Source organism: Myotis lucifugus, unplaced genomic scaffold (genome assembly GCF_000147115.1).
Source record: "Myotis lucifugus unplaced genomic scaffold, Myoluc2.0 scaffold_605, whole genome shotgun sequence".
NCBI lineage: Eukaryota > Metazoa > Chordata > Mammalia > Chiroptera > Vespertilionidae > Myotis > Myotis lucifugus.
Window position 1 is genome coordinate 181,109 of NW_005871653.1, and position 14,312 is coordinate 195,420.

Below are 14,312 nucleotides of genomic sequence, written 5' to 3' on the forward strand. Positions count from 1 at the left end.
AGCGGGGAGGGCGCCGCTTCGCCCATGGCGCGGGCCAGAGCCGGCAACCGAGACCCATGTCAAATGGTCCCCCGTGGAGCCAGAAGGCGTGCGGGGGAGACCCACAGGCCCCTCATCACAGGGGCGCTGGGATCTGCGCTGAGGCTTGCGTCCAGAATCAGAAGCCCCAGTGAAGCTGCGCCCGCCCGAGGGCAGGGCCGCGCGGATACTGTACCTCTCCCGGGCCTGCGCGCAGTTGTTGACGGCCGGGGCCGGCTGGGCGTCGTACAGTCCGCTCTGCCTGCGCTGCTCGCCTCGGGCTGGGAGCCTGCCTTCCACCTCCGCCAGCCAGGCCTGGAACAAGAGACACAAGAGACCGGCTGAGGCCACCCCGGGACCTGGGAGCCCCGGATCGGAGGCCCTAGGCACCAAGGCTGATGGAGAGGGATGGGCGGGGCACCGGCATATGCACTCGAAGGCCGCTGCTCCGTCTCTTCCCAAGGAGCGGAGTGGAAAGAACATGTTTAGGCGCGGGGGTGGGGGGGGTGGGGGGCTGACCCTGTCCCACCCCTGGGCTGTGAACAGCCGTGTGACTTGGGATAAGTCACTTCTAGTTCCTTCTGTTCCCAAACCTCTGTGACCCAGAGGTCACACTGGGAAACATGAGGAACTGCCACACTTGAGCGCTGACTCAATCTGAAAGCCACACTTCCCTTTCCCACTTTTTCCGAGTGTCATTTTTCAGAGCGAGAAACGTGCACAGAGGACATCAGAGTGGACAGTTACCTTCAGCGACATTTGAACTAGTTCCCTGTTCATGAGGCAAAAGAATACAAATGGCCAGAAATGGACATTTCCAGGTTCTAAACACGCAAACATCCATCACTGACTGACAGGTTCTAGAAACAATAAAAACCCACACCTGACCCCTCACTGACAGACACAACGGATTGGGACGGGAAGGATCCGTTCTTAACTTATTTTCCCTGCTCTGAGGTCTTTAATTTGGGGGCGAAAAAAAGAAGGCTTTGTCCTTGAGAGGGCGCCTCTCTCGCTAACACATGTACTAAGGCGTTTTCAGAGGCCAGTGTTTCCTGCTCATTTGTGTTTCCGGCTGGTGTTCACGTCTAGCACCCTGGGGTGCTGGGTCCTCTGAAGCAGCAGCACATCTCAATCCACCGCCCTGATTTCCCGGGACGAGGGCGGGTCCGTCCGTTACACTCTGGCAACGTGAGATGTTGTGGAACAAACTTCACCACGTCAATGAACAAACGACACTGTAGCCAAACAACTCGCCTTCCAATGGTGCCAGGAAGGGGACACAGTAAATGGGAAGTGCTGGGAAGCAGAGCGCTGGGGGGACAGTGCATTCCCTTTACCACAGCTCTGACACCGCCTTCCCAGGGGCAGGTGTCCCGTGAGAAAATGCTGGCGTCTGAACCCGCAGGCAGCTCACGACACCCATCCCTTCTGCTTCCCTTTTCCCGGCAACAGCTTTTCCTTTGTCTTTTCTTTCTTTCTTTCTTTCTTTCTTTCTTTCTTTCTTTCTTTCTTTCTTTCTTTCTTTCTTTCTTTCTTCTCTCTCTCTCTCTCTCTCTCTCTCTCTCTCTCTCTTCCTTCCTTCCTTCTTAATAATTCTTTATTGTTGCAAGTATTACAGATGTCCCCTTTCGCCCCACTGATCCCCTCCAGCCCGCCCCCCCCCCCCCCGGGGCCTTCAGCACCCTATTGTCTGTGACCATGGGTTCTGCATATATGCATACAAGGTCTTTGGTTGGTTACCTCCCACCCACCCACCCTCCCAATGGCTTTTTCATACCTCAAACTTCTGGGCCTCGAGCCGCAGCTTGTCTATATTTTGGATGACTTCTGTTAATTTGTGGTCCAGACTGGCTGGGTCTCCCATCTGAGGGTTCTTCAGGTACACGTCCTTCATCTTGGTGATGGCCTCTCTGGAAAAAGGGAGCAGACGGAGGGGGAGGCTGATGCCACCAGCCAGTCACATTCTCTGATCACCCTGGAAACCACGTGACTGGGAGACGGGTTGGGAGTGTGGGTGGGAAGGGAATATCGGGGTCAGCCCCCCTGAAACTTCTCCTTAGGAACCCTGCTCCCCGGGTCCATGTCATCCAGAGACCGATATTAAAACTCCAGCTGCCTTCTCGGGATGGGCCCTCCCCCTGCCTGCAGCCAGTAAGACGTATAAGTCAACCCAGACAAAATCCAAGCATTTCCACGAGCGAACGTTCCTGCAAACCGAAGCTGTCACTGGCCTCCTGGGTCTGTGGGCTGCAAAGTGTTCACGTCACGAAGAAGCCCGGCTAATCGCTTTGGAAATGTTATTACATACTATTTCAACTACTAAGAAATGGAACCCAGCCCGGCCGGCATGGCTCAGTGGCTGAGCGTCGACCCATGAACCAGGAGGTCACGGTTTGAATCCCGGTCAGGGCACATGCCCAGGTTGTGGGCTTGATCCCCAGTGTGGGGCCTTCAGGAGGCAGCTGATCAATGATTCTCTCTCATCATTGATGTTTCTATCTCTTTCTCCCTCTCCCTTCCTCTCTGAAATCAATAAAAAAAATTTTTTTAAAAAAAGGAATGGAACCGACAGTTGGTATCCATGGCAGGTGGGCCACAGGGCCTCGAAGCCGCATTCTGTGGACCCCGCAGTCTGTGCAAGGGACCCACACGCGCACGCATGCTCGGCTCGGGCTCTGTCCAGCACCAAAGAGGTCGGGGAACCTGGACTCTGGCTTAGGTGGCTCTCAGTGGGGCTTGAGTGGTTAGCAGTTTAGAGCAATGAGAAGTCGAAGCCAATGATACAACACAAGACTGAGCCATGGGAAACAGTTTAACTGAAAATACAGAAATAGCGGAAAGAGAATTCCTCGCACCTCAGCCCGTATCCTGCCGGCCACATGGGCTTCTGGGAACCGCCTGTTCCCCGTGAGGCCACCTCCCATTGGAGCCCTCAGCCCACTGCACCGCCAAGCCCCTGACTGGCTCTCCTTCCTTTTTCTTCACAGCATGCACCGTCCCCAACATCACATAATTATGCTTATTGCTTACTGTCTGTTTCTTCCGACTAGAAAACATGGAGCCGCTACAGTGGGGGCCTGGAGCAGCGCCTCCCCAGAGCAAGGACACACTGACGCCCTAGGGCTGGGTGTGTCTAAGACACTGTATCTAGACACCATCGAGCTCTCTACAAAGATAAGAGGCTAACTGTGACTGACTGAAGTAGGAAGACAAGGACATTTTGGACCCAAAGCTAGGATGTGGGGGGCAGGGAGAGGGTGGGGTCAGGCCACTTTTCTCATCCTCATTTGTATAAAAAAGCTCACCTACACACTCACGATAAAAGAGATAATCCTATGTAGTTTGTTCCCCAAACTCAGAATAAGAATAAAACCTGCAGATAAACACATCCCCCCCCCCCGGGTTTGTAACAGCAGCCCAGCAGGCCAGCTCGGACGCAACACGTGCCTGAAGCAAGCACTTCTACTAAAATCTAGGCTAGGACTTCCCGTCTTTCCAAACTGAACTCGGATTTCTGAAGGACCATATCGATCCACTCTACCTTTGATCCATCTCCTTCTGGATTTCTTTATTTAATTCGTCGACCTTCTGTTGGAGCTTCTTCCTTCTCTGTTCGGGCGGGAGGTTGCTGAAGTCCTCCGGCGCTGCACCCTGCAGACCGAACAGAAATAGGCCAGGGAAGGCCGGTGGGCCTCCTCGCACAGAGACGGGGAGGTGGCCAGCAGGGCCGGTCCCCAGACACCAGGGCGTGCGGACGTTTGTGAAATAAACCCAGCCCTTTCCCACGACACCAGCCGAGGCAGAATCCGTGCATGCAGACCAGTCCCCAAGCCGCTGCGAGCTCCGAGCTCCGAGGCCGCGGCCACTCCCAAAGGCAAGAGCGATGCTGCAGGAGGGGAGGGCAGAGGAAACACTCGACTCGGGGAGGATCCAGACAAATCTGAGACGAACCTTCCCTCTGTCTCAGTGTCGGTGGCCACACTGAAATTGAAGGCCATTTCAAGTTCAGGTTTCTTCATAGAAAACAGTGCCTGTCGCAGGCACTGCTCCCCGAGTCTGAGTATTGCTTCCCGTCTCTCCCTCAGACCCCAGGCCAAGGCCAAAAGTTCCCATCCCCGAAAAGTGACATGGACAGCGAGTTCCTCAGAGAATGTGGGTGAAAAGGGTTTTGTTTTTAAAAAATAAAACCTCCCCTCCCCCCATGCACTCTTGGCCCTCTGCCCCTGGAGGTCTGGACCGCCTTTGGGCCATCGTTAGGGTAACCTCGGACATGCCTCAGAGTCAGCGCCTGCAGGGTGTGGAACGGCCTCAGCTGGTCTCCTCCGTCTGAACATAGTTTTGTATCTCGATTCCCTTTCGAAAACAACCGCTATCGTCCCTCTGTGCATGCGATTTAAGGGGAAAACACCAGCAGCGAGCGTGTAGACTTACATACGCTTCGCTTGTTAGAAGCTCAGTGATGGTTATCAAGTCCTTTCACTTAGAGAAGTTTATTCGATGACCAGGGCTAAGCCAAGGGCTTGAGACAAGAGATGTTCCTTTGGAACCGATCACACAAAGGCAAGGCCGGCTTGGGGAGTGGGCGGGAAAGAAGGGACCTGGATAATGTCACTCCCGAGTCGAGCTGGGTCTGCCTAGCGGCTTCCACGGGGGGGAGGGGGGGGTGTTTGTGACCCAGGTTCCTAGGCCGCTTGTGCTAAGCGGCCAGGCTGTGGGGCTGGAAGTGTGACTCAGCAAATAGTTCAGCACCAGGACCACACAAAGGCTAGTGTTCTCAAAGCCGTGTGTGTGTGTGTGTGTGTGTGTGTGTGTGAGACAGAGAGAGAGAGAGAGAGAGAGAGAGAGAGAGAGAAGTAGTAAGATGTAAGACCACAATGGAAGTGACTTTTCCCTAATGCCAAACCAAGGACTCGATTCACCTCTAAAACTAAAATGAAGCCGCTAACCTCCAGTATGAAATAACCGGCTGTTTTTCCTCCCGTACACCATCCTGCTCTAACACCTGAAACCCTGCTTTTCAATTTGCGCGATTCCATCGCTTCCGAGAGCTCAGCGGCTTGTTCTCCGGGCAAGTTTACGTGAAGCAAATCAGCACGTGACCTAGAAGTGAGGTTTGCGCTGTTTGCTCTGTCTTGTTCCTCAACAAAACGCAGTGTGGGAGCCACTGCATCAGAAGGCAGGAGCTCCAGCAGGTGGCCGACGCGAGGTCGCTGATGGCATGGGCCTTCCTCTGCGCGGAGGCTGAAGAACTGCCTACGGTGCTGCGAACGGCCCGCGCCCGCACCGTCCCGCACAGGAGCCGTATGCGGCTGCTGAGCTGGTGGAGAGTGGCCGTGCAACTGTGGGACTGAATTTTAAACTTTTATTTCATTCTAATTAGCTAAGATTTAAATAGCCCCGGGTGTGAGTGGCCACCATGTTGGGGACACAGGTCTAGAGGAACAGGTGCAAGACTTGCAGGGATGGGAAAACAGCTGCAGAGACTAGTGTAAGCAAAACACACTGTGCTTGTGACTTGCAATAACGAATTCGTGAATTCTTCCCAGCGGATCAGGCGTCAGTCTAACTGACCCGTGAGGCCCCCTCAATAGATCGCCTACGTTTCCGTGTTGTTACTTAAAACGAACCTCGGTCACGATGGCTCCCACAAGCCTCGTGCTGCTGTGGAGGCTCAGGCCGAAGCTTCTAGATCCGGAGACACAGGGTTCCCGGGAAACCTTAGCAGCCCTTCTGCCCAATGAGGCTTCCGAAGCTCGGATTCCTTTACACAATACCCTGACCTAGGATTCCTGTTGCCACGAAGGCGTGTATATTTACAGCTCTGAGTCAGGATAGAGGTTCTGCAATCTCGGGAGCACCGGGTACAGAGGACCAGGGCACTGGTCTTGGAAGGAGGGGCCACACACACGTGCATGTTAACTGGCTGTGGCTCCAGGAGACCCTGGTTTATGGCTCCTGGGACCGAACACGTGCCCCGAGCACTCCTCCCAAGCAGACGAGAGCAAGCTGCTTCCTGAGGCTGGAGGTTTGGACCCCCAGCCACGGTGGGTGACCTCGCTTTTTTATTCACTTCAAAGTGATGGTCTAGGCCAGTGGTCGGCAAACTGCGGCTCGAGAGCCACATGCGGCTCTTTGGCCCCTTGAGTGTGGCCACGAAGTTTCAATCGCACTGTACGTGCGCACCCGCAGGTGGTATCTGTGGAAGAGCCGCACTCACGGGGCCGCAGTTTGCCGACCACTGGCTAGGCAACAACTCAGTATCAGGTGGGTAGAATGATTTCTATCTCAAACCAGAAAGACTGCCTGACAGCATGGCCTTCTGCTGGGAACACCGCAGCATAAGGGCACGTGAGGGCAAGGAGGCCCGGCGTCCGAGAGGCCTGGTTAACCGGTGCCGCCTCTCCCAGATGCCTGCCACCGAGGAACGCGGTGCCCATGAGCATCCGGATCTTCCCTCTTGTCCTTAATCAGGACTTGTCTCGAGATTTTCATCTCAGCCCAAGAAATGTTCAATTAATAAAATATTCATTTTCTTTAGGGCTGTGTCATCAGTTGCCAGATACTGGTCAGGTTGAAAAAATTCTGTATATACGCAGATGCATACACACTTACACACGCGTGTATGCACGAATCACTGTGAAACAGCATCCGCATTAGCAACCGCAGAGCACAAAGTGCCCATCTGGCTCCTGGCGGAGCTGTCACCGTGATCACTGGCCACAGGTCAGGGTATTGTTTGAGAAGGTTGCTTACACACACCTGAAGTGGAGCTGTGGGTTATGCTGGTTAAGATTCTCTTTTAGTACATGGAGTGATTAGTTTTGTTCACGAGGGCTGTACAAGTAAGGAGAAACAACACGGAACACCGAGTCCATCAGCTGGGAGGCAGAGGCTCTGCACGGTCCACACATCACCTGGTGGTTCCTCCAATCAGCTAAGCACAGGCACCAGCGCATTTAAGAAGCGCCTTGGGGAGGTCACGGTTCTCCATCCGGGAGCCGCTCAGACCGGGTGTGAGCCTGGCATCGTTCCTGCGTTTGTCATGGGCTCTGTGGCTCTCAGGGAGGAGCATCTTACAACGATTACATTTACTTTTATTCTAAATGAGCCGATACATAGACTCCCCGCGACTCAATGTGTGTGTTCATATTTAAATAAAGAACATTTGTCATCGTTTTAAGGCTCCGATAGTAAAAAACAAACACCATAACCGAAATCAGGAGTTAAGCGTTAATTTTCTTAGCAACTTGGAAAGATAAAGATCTGTTAGGAGATCTATTAGATTCTCAGCCTTCGTGCTATGAAGGTCTAAGTCTAACAAAGACAGAGCCACGGCAGCACACACAGGAGAAGCACAGGCCAGAGTGAACGGCAAAGGCAGGAGGCACGGGGCGGGCACCCAGAGGACACACAGGGGAAACCTGGTTAGACCAGGGCATGCAGGGGACAATCGTGCTTACCAGCTTGAGAGAAAGCTTCATGGACAAGTTCAAGGGGGTGACGGGGAAAGAGAGAGAGAGAGAGAGAACACATCAGAAAGAGAGGAACGTGGTCAGCTCCACCGCATTAACATCGCAAATCCACCTGCCGCTCCGTGGAAATGGCTTGGAGCGGATCTGTGCAAAGTTCACAAGAGGGGCCATCCCACCGAACCTCCCCTTAGCTGCCGTGTCGCCAACGCAGAGCACAGATAGGAAGGCAGGGTTTCTGTTTGTAGTGCTGTGGGGCCCCATCAGCCCGGAGAGAAACGAAAATAAATCTGTAGTCGCTGGCATGTAACGATCATAAAAGACAGCAAGTTTTTTCACCAAACTTGCTGCAGACTAGAAGTCTGAGAAGCAATCACTTCCACAGCAGGCGGGTTATATTTCCACGGGAAGGAAATCTAATGAATAGGAACACTGGCGTTTCTTATAGGCACGTGAGCAAACTCTCAGACTGCTCAGCAGCAAACCAAGGACTGGAAGCTGCTCTGAGAAACTGCCTCAGGAGCCAGAGAGCCTGGGCACCAGGCGGAGGCGGCAGGCCCAGCGCCCGCCCGGGCAGGGTGGTCACAGGCTTTCCATCCGCTGAGCCCTGCCCACAGGGGGTGCGTAGCACTTGGGGAATTAGCAGGAGCAGCTGCTCTAGAACCTGAGCTTTGGGAACTAGACAGCCACTGGTCTCAACAGCCAAGGCCACTCCTGGCCGGGGCCTCGGGGGCCATCATCTGGAGCCTGCAGCTGCCATCCTGCCGGGCCTGACGGTGAGCAAAGGTGTAGTGATTACTGGGCCCCAAACAGACAAAAAGGTCTCTCAAAATTCGGAGAAGAAACACTTGGTTCTGCATTAACAGGTGAAACCTGCTCTGTGGCCATAGAAGCCAACCTGACAGTTTGGTGCCTCTGAGCTGCTGCCAATCCTAGGGGTTCAGGCAATGGGGAGGGGACCCAAAACTATCTCGGAGGCAAAGTTTCACAGAAAGTGCCCTTTCCTTTCCATTAGGAGGCGGGAGGGTGTTCAAATTCCTCAACCGGATTTAGAAAGTCTTATTCTGAAGACGAACTCAAAGTCTACACTTCTTTGTAAACAGGCTGAGCTTTCAGAGAGATTGTCTGTAGGAGGAAAAAGCAGACTTTCAAGGAAAGAGGTTGCAAGACAGAGCTTGGGGGGAGGTGCAGACAGCCGTGCTGTTCTGTGGGCAGCGATGGTGGCTCCCTGAGCCGCTCCTGTGAACTTGGCACAGACCTGCTCATCACAGTTTGAGTTCTTTACAGACAACGCTCATGGTGCACAGCGGGAAACTCTGCAAATACCTTCCCCACAGAGCACACGGCCATAGACGGATGTTTCTCGCACATTCCCGCTCAACACCGCTGCCTCAAACAGCCTGGGATTGGAACTCGGCAACTATCTGCTTTCTATTCAGCTACTTCTGTTTTTCAAAGTTACATAGTCTTTCTAAAGCATTCTAAAATACAGGATCCTGCCCTGGCCGGTGTGGTTCAATGGACAGAGCGTTGGCCCTGGTACTGAAGGGTCCCAGGTTCGATTCTGGTCAAGGTCATGTACCTCGGATGCATGTTCCCCAACTCTGGGCTGCGAGCAGGAGGCGACCAATAGATGTGTCTCTCTCACATTGATGTTTCTCTCCCTCTTCCTTCCACTCTCTCTAAAAATTAATGGGGAAAATATCCTCTGGTGAGGATTAACAAAAATAAGTAAGTTAAATAAAATATAGGATCCTAACATCAAAACGAATAGCCTAAGAATATTGCCACTTCATAATAGTAAGTCGTTAGGATTGAGAATAAATGCCAGTAAAAATAGGAAGTACCAAATTCTGGGACACATTCCATTTTCCCGCCATCACAGTACTTGCTACTGCTTGAAACGATTAGGAACCGGTTCTTGGTCTTACGTTGTAAGCCAGCCAGTTAGATGTTTTGCAATTAGAAACCGAATCATCTGCTACGGGGACGTTTTAAAGGCTGCGTACGGTGCGTTGCGAGGCCCTGGAGTACTGAAAAGCTGTCAGTGTCAGGTGACAGTTATGGAGCCTGGGAGCCATGAGGTCAAGAGCACATGAGAACAGAGAGCTAGCGCATCCATGTTACCGGCAGCCACAGGTACTAACCTCAAGTACAAGAAAGGGGACCACGGAAATAAACATCTGAGCAAGGTGTGCGAGGGCCACCGAAAGTCAGTCCACTCCTCTGACCTTGCGCATGCTTCACGGACTTAGGGGGTTCTCCAAGCTTTATGGGGTGACTCCCTTTATGGGGACCATCTGTTGCGGGTGTGGAAGTGGGTGACCGGGCCACACAACTGTCATCTGGAGGAGTGTCACCCTCCTGTGACCAGGCTCCGCAGCTGCATTTTATGGGGGAAATCCTGCCGTAACATCTTCTCAGACTGCAGTCACCCTCCATGGAAAGGGGAAAAACCAAGCTCCGCTTACTGACATTTTTAGGAAGTTTCACTGTTATTGGGAAGTTTGGTTCCTTTTTCCATACAAGTTTCCCGGATGAAGTAGCCTGGGGTTGAATTTATACAATTAGACTTTTTTCTCCCCGGCTGTCCGGGTCTCTCAATTGAGAATTTCATTTCTCGGTGGAAGCCTACCAGAGCGCACTGGGTCCCCGGTCTTGGTGGTGGCAATGGGGTTAGTGCCTGTGCCGTGACTGCGGGGCCTGGCCGTCACATACACTTACAACATAGTCCCTAGCTTCAAAAGCATACGTGGGTCTCCCTATCGGCCTCTTCTTGAGTTCTTTGTGGAAACAGAAAGACTGAGTCTGCCAATAATCAGCAAGAGAACAGGAGACAATGAATAAAATGGAAGTAACCATAGGATTGTAACATCTCACAAACAATGGGTAAGGATTTTCAAAATCATTTGAGCAACTTTGGTGGCATTTCCCCATATAATTAACTCTAAAACATGGGACAAAAAGGTCCGCACTTTAGATTTAGAAGTCCTTTGCTCAGACCGGAAAAAGAAATTCCAATTTAAGACAATGAAATTACACTTTGTAGATGGCAAATTGAGAACATCCTACCTAGGGTAGAGATGAAATAATGGTTAGTAACGCTCAAGTGGCATGCCAACTTTAAAGATGTTCAATGAACCAACATTTTCTTACAACTGTCACTAATTTACAACAAAAAAGATTTTATCCTGTGTAATTATTTAGAAACAAAATTGGCTAAAAAGTGTTTGCACAAGATTTATACAATCTGGTACAGCAACTATTTCAATCTGGATCTGACAGCTGCAAACACGATACATTAAAAGACACATTGAAGTCACAGATTTGTTATCTTCCTAGGATACTTTTCCTATCTGAGTAGTCTTCACGCTCAAAAATAGAATAAACAAAATTGTGGCAAGGACTGTATCATTCTAGTCATGTGCCTTCTGTTTAAAATTGCTTTAAAATCAAATTTATTCCCCCAAACTTCAGATTTGTTTTTTGTTATGAATTTCCTAATCCCGCTTCTATAATCTATTTCCTTTATCTTTTTTCCTTCTCCTTTTGCTTTCTTTTTTTGCACTGCTACTTCAGATTTGAAGGGACATCAAATCTGACCCGACTAACACAGAGAAACAAAAATATGTGTGTGCATGTGTGTGTAAAAGAAAACACACTCACAATTTAGGAAAATTTTGAACAGAGGTTTGCTGAACATAGAATTGAGGGGTAAAAAATAAAATTCATTGTGCTAATTATGGTTAAAAAAAAAAAAGAGAGAGCGAGGAGGGGTCCTTTAAATGATCAAAATAACCAGTTCCCTATTTCACTGTTTTTTTGTGTGTGTGCTTAAGTGTTATATTTTTTTCTTGCCATCTCTTTCTTACACTTACTGATCACTGACATTCTTGGGTCTTTTCCTAAACACTGAGAGGACCCTGTGGTCTTTGTCCCTTATTTTAAGTTATCTATGACACAGTTACCCTCCTTTTTACACAGAAGGAGGGACAGTAGGATTTATGTTTGTGCAGGAACATCCCACAGCAGCTGGGTGTGCGGAGGCACCCACGGTTACTCCTGATAACCATGCTTATTTATTCCTTATAAAGGGAGGCGGGGCAGCTCGGACGGACAATTTAGATGTATTCAGATGCCGCCAATACTTCATTCCAACCTTTTCTAACTGCTCTCTCCTCTGGGTTACTGTGACTTAAGCACATGCAGCCGTAATGAGACCGCCCACCTGAGTCTAAACCAGCCCCGCAATGAGTCACCAGTGTTATAACAGATTCTCTCTCAGTGCGGATGTCACAGAACCCCAGCCTGTGAACAGGCCCCCTGGCTCTAACTCCTGGCTGTCCATCTTCCTAACTTTACCTTTTTATGCCTCAGTTTTCTTATTTTTCGTAAAATAACCCAAGTAAAGTAAATGAGCGTGGAGAACAGAGTCTGGCATGTAATAAGCACTCAATAAACATCGGTGGCTGTTACTTCACCATTTAAAGATAAATACCGCATCAGGCCTTCTCCAGTCAGACATTCTATGGGAATTTTTATCAACATCTCCTCCGTTCACCAGAAGAGCTGAAGAAACCACTGGGACCCGTATCTCCTCATCGGACCCGGAGGCAGGGCTCAGAGAGAGGTGTCCTTGTTACCCTCACGTCGTTTCAGTAATTAATTATTAAGGAAATATATCCCGACTACACAGTGACTTCTAATTCCTCATCTCACAGGGCGCTAACTTTAGAAACTGAATCTTGAGTTTCCCTTTTTTGGTAAAATCAGGGTAAAATATTAATGACCTGAGTGTTTTAAAAGGGAAGTGGAGAAAAGTCCTTCTGGAATGCACTGAAGGCAGAAAGAACTCTGGGCGGGATGGCTCCTTCCAGCCACCCTGCCTACTTCCTCCTCTCTTCCTCCTCTTTCTAACTGCCTGTCTCGAGTCACAGGTCCTGACTGCTTTCCGTGGTGGGAAAACACAATGAGTTCATTCACAAACAAAACGAGTTACGCAGAGCAAACCATGCAACCAGAGCCCACGCGAGAGACAGGGTTCGGGCAGGACTTACCCCTCGCTTTAGGCTCCTGAAGCAGTGGATTTTGGGTTTGGAGGTCATGAACTCGTTGAAGCGATGGGAGAGGGGTTCCTTTTGCTGCTTGGGAGACTGGGGGCCGTTGGGAACAGCAGAGGGTGAGGCAGAGGCAGGGGGAGGAGGGGGAGGCTGATGGGGGGATGTTAAAAGGGACATAAGCTACGTGTAAGAGATGGAGCAGTGACAGTAAACATCAGAGACAAGAAGATAAAGACACAAAACAAAAATAAGCATCAAATAATAATTGAGATCCAAAGCAAGTAAAACACAAACAATTAAATATTTAGGCCATGGTCCAAAAGAAAACATGGGAATATGTCAGAATGAAGGACAGGATGAAAGTGGGGTTTTTAGTAAGTAATGCAGAGAAGAACAGCAAGAAATCTTTGACAAGCAGCCCATGCGGACTTTCACATGCAAATTATAGTTCTAACCAGTTACTCTAGACCAGTGTAAGCCAGAAGGGTAAACATTTGGAACCACCTAAACTTACACAGCATGATGGGAGAAAACGGAAGACCTTAAATGCTAGGGCTGGGAAAACAGCAAGATAGTTTTTTTTTTTTAAATTATAGAGTAAATATTCTAAGGGGAAAGCAGTCATGTTGCCTCGATCATATTTTATCCCCAGGTTAATGCCGTCATGCACCTACGTGTTACACTATAAAAGAAAACGGAAAATGTTCATGGATCCGAGTGTTAGCACGAGTTCAAAACCAAGTTACTAGCCCACGGAAACCGTTGCAGGTAGAGATGCCGATAAGTGGTTACAGGAGTCTGCACCCTCCCCTTCTCCAGCCCACGTGACCAGCCGTCTAAGGAGCGAGAGGCGTGATGGGAAATGGTGAGGTCAGGCATCTGTTAGTGTGGGTGACAATGCATCTGAAATTGGACAAATGGCCATGGCAAAGGTACCACCACCAGAAAGAAGACTGTTTTAAAAGAAAATAGCACACTGGCCTTTTTTTTTTTTTTTGGTATTCTAAAGCTACAGGTTTAGGATCCTAGTATTTTTTTTTAAGACTAAAAGATAAAATCAAAATCTGCACACTTTATCAAACTCATTCACACCAGGTACCAACCGCCAGTACCTTGTTTTTCTTGATGAACGGCCATAACTTTCCTTTGGGTTTGCCCCCAAATTTAAGCTCTGCTTTGCCTTCTCCTCTGGAATTGGAAAGGCTGTTTTCCGACACGGTGCGCTTCATCGGCTGCGTGTAATCCTCAAATTCGATATCTCCGGGAGGCTCAAACCCTGACTTGTAGGCCTCTATGACCAGCTGTGAGTCCTGAAATTATACCCATCACACACAAACACATTCAAATACATGTAAATGCTTTTTACACAATGAATTATGTTTACTGCATAGATGTTTTTCTCAGGAAGCTACATTAATTGATAAGAAACATTTTTTCTAGTAATAACTTTATCATTAGAAAGAATAATTTGTAACACTATAAGTTGAGTTGAGGTTTGAAGATACTTTCAATAACCAGTTTTCTGCATTTGGAAAAACAAATATTAATTAAGAACTTGGCAAGCCTGGCCAGTGTGGCTCAGTGATTGAGCATTGACCTATGAACCAGGAGGTCACGATTGGATTCCCGGTCAGGGCACATGCCCGGGTTGCAGGCTCGATCCCCAGTGTGGGGCATGCAAGAGGCAGCCGATCGATGATTCTCTCTCACCGTTGATGTTCCTCTCTCTCTCTCCTTCTCCTTCTCTCTGAAATCAATAAAA

General features: G+C 49.8%; 1 protein-coding gene across 1 annotated transcript in view; it reads right to left on the reverse strand.

Annotated features, from left to right (window-relative positions):
- Window positions 1-14,312, reverse strand: part of FNBP1 (formin binding protein 1) — a 91,618-nt gene that overhangs the window by 1,906 nt on the left and 75,400 nt on the right. Inside the window, exons 9-14 of the mRNA XM_014447045.2 lie at window positions 13,663-13,860; window positions 12,548-12,700; window positions 7,482-7,496; window positions 3,563-3,672; window positions 1,799-1,931; window positions 210-333 (exon numbers count right to left, since the gene is read on the reverse strand). Coding sequence (XP_014302531.1) covers window positions 210-333; window positions 1,799-1,931; window positions 3,563-3,672; window positions 7,482-7,496; window positions 12,548-12,700; window positions 13,663-13,860 — 733 coding nt within the window. The remainder of the gene's footprint in view (window positions 1-209; window positions 334-1,798; window positions 1,932-3,562; window positions 3,673-7,481; window positions 7,497-12,547; window positions 12,701-13,662; window positions 13,861-14,312) is intronic.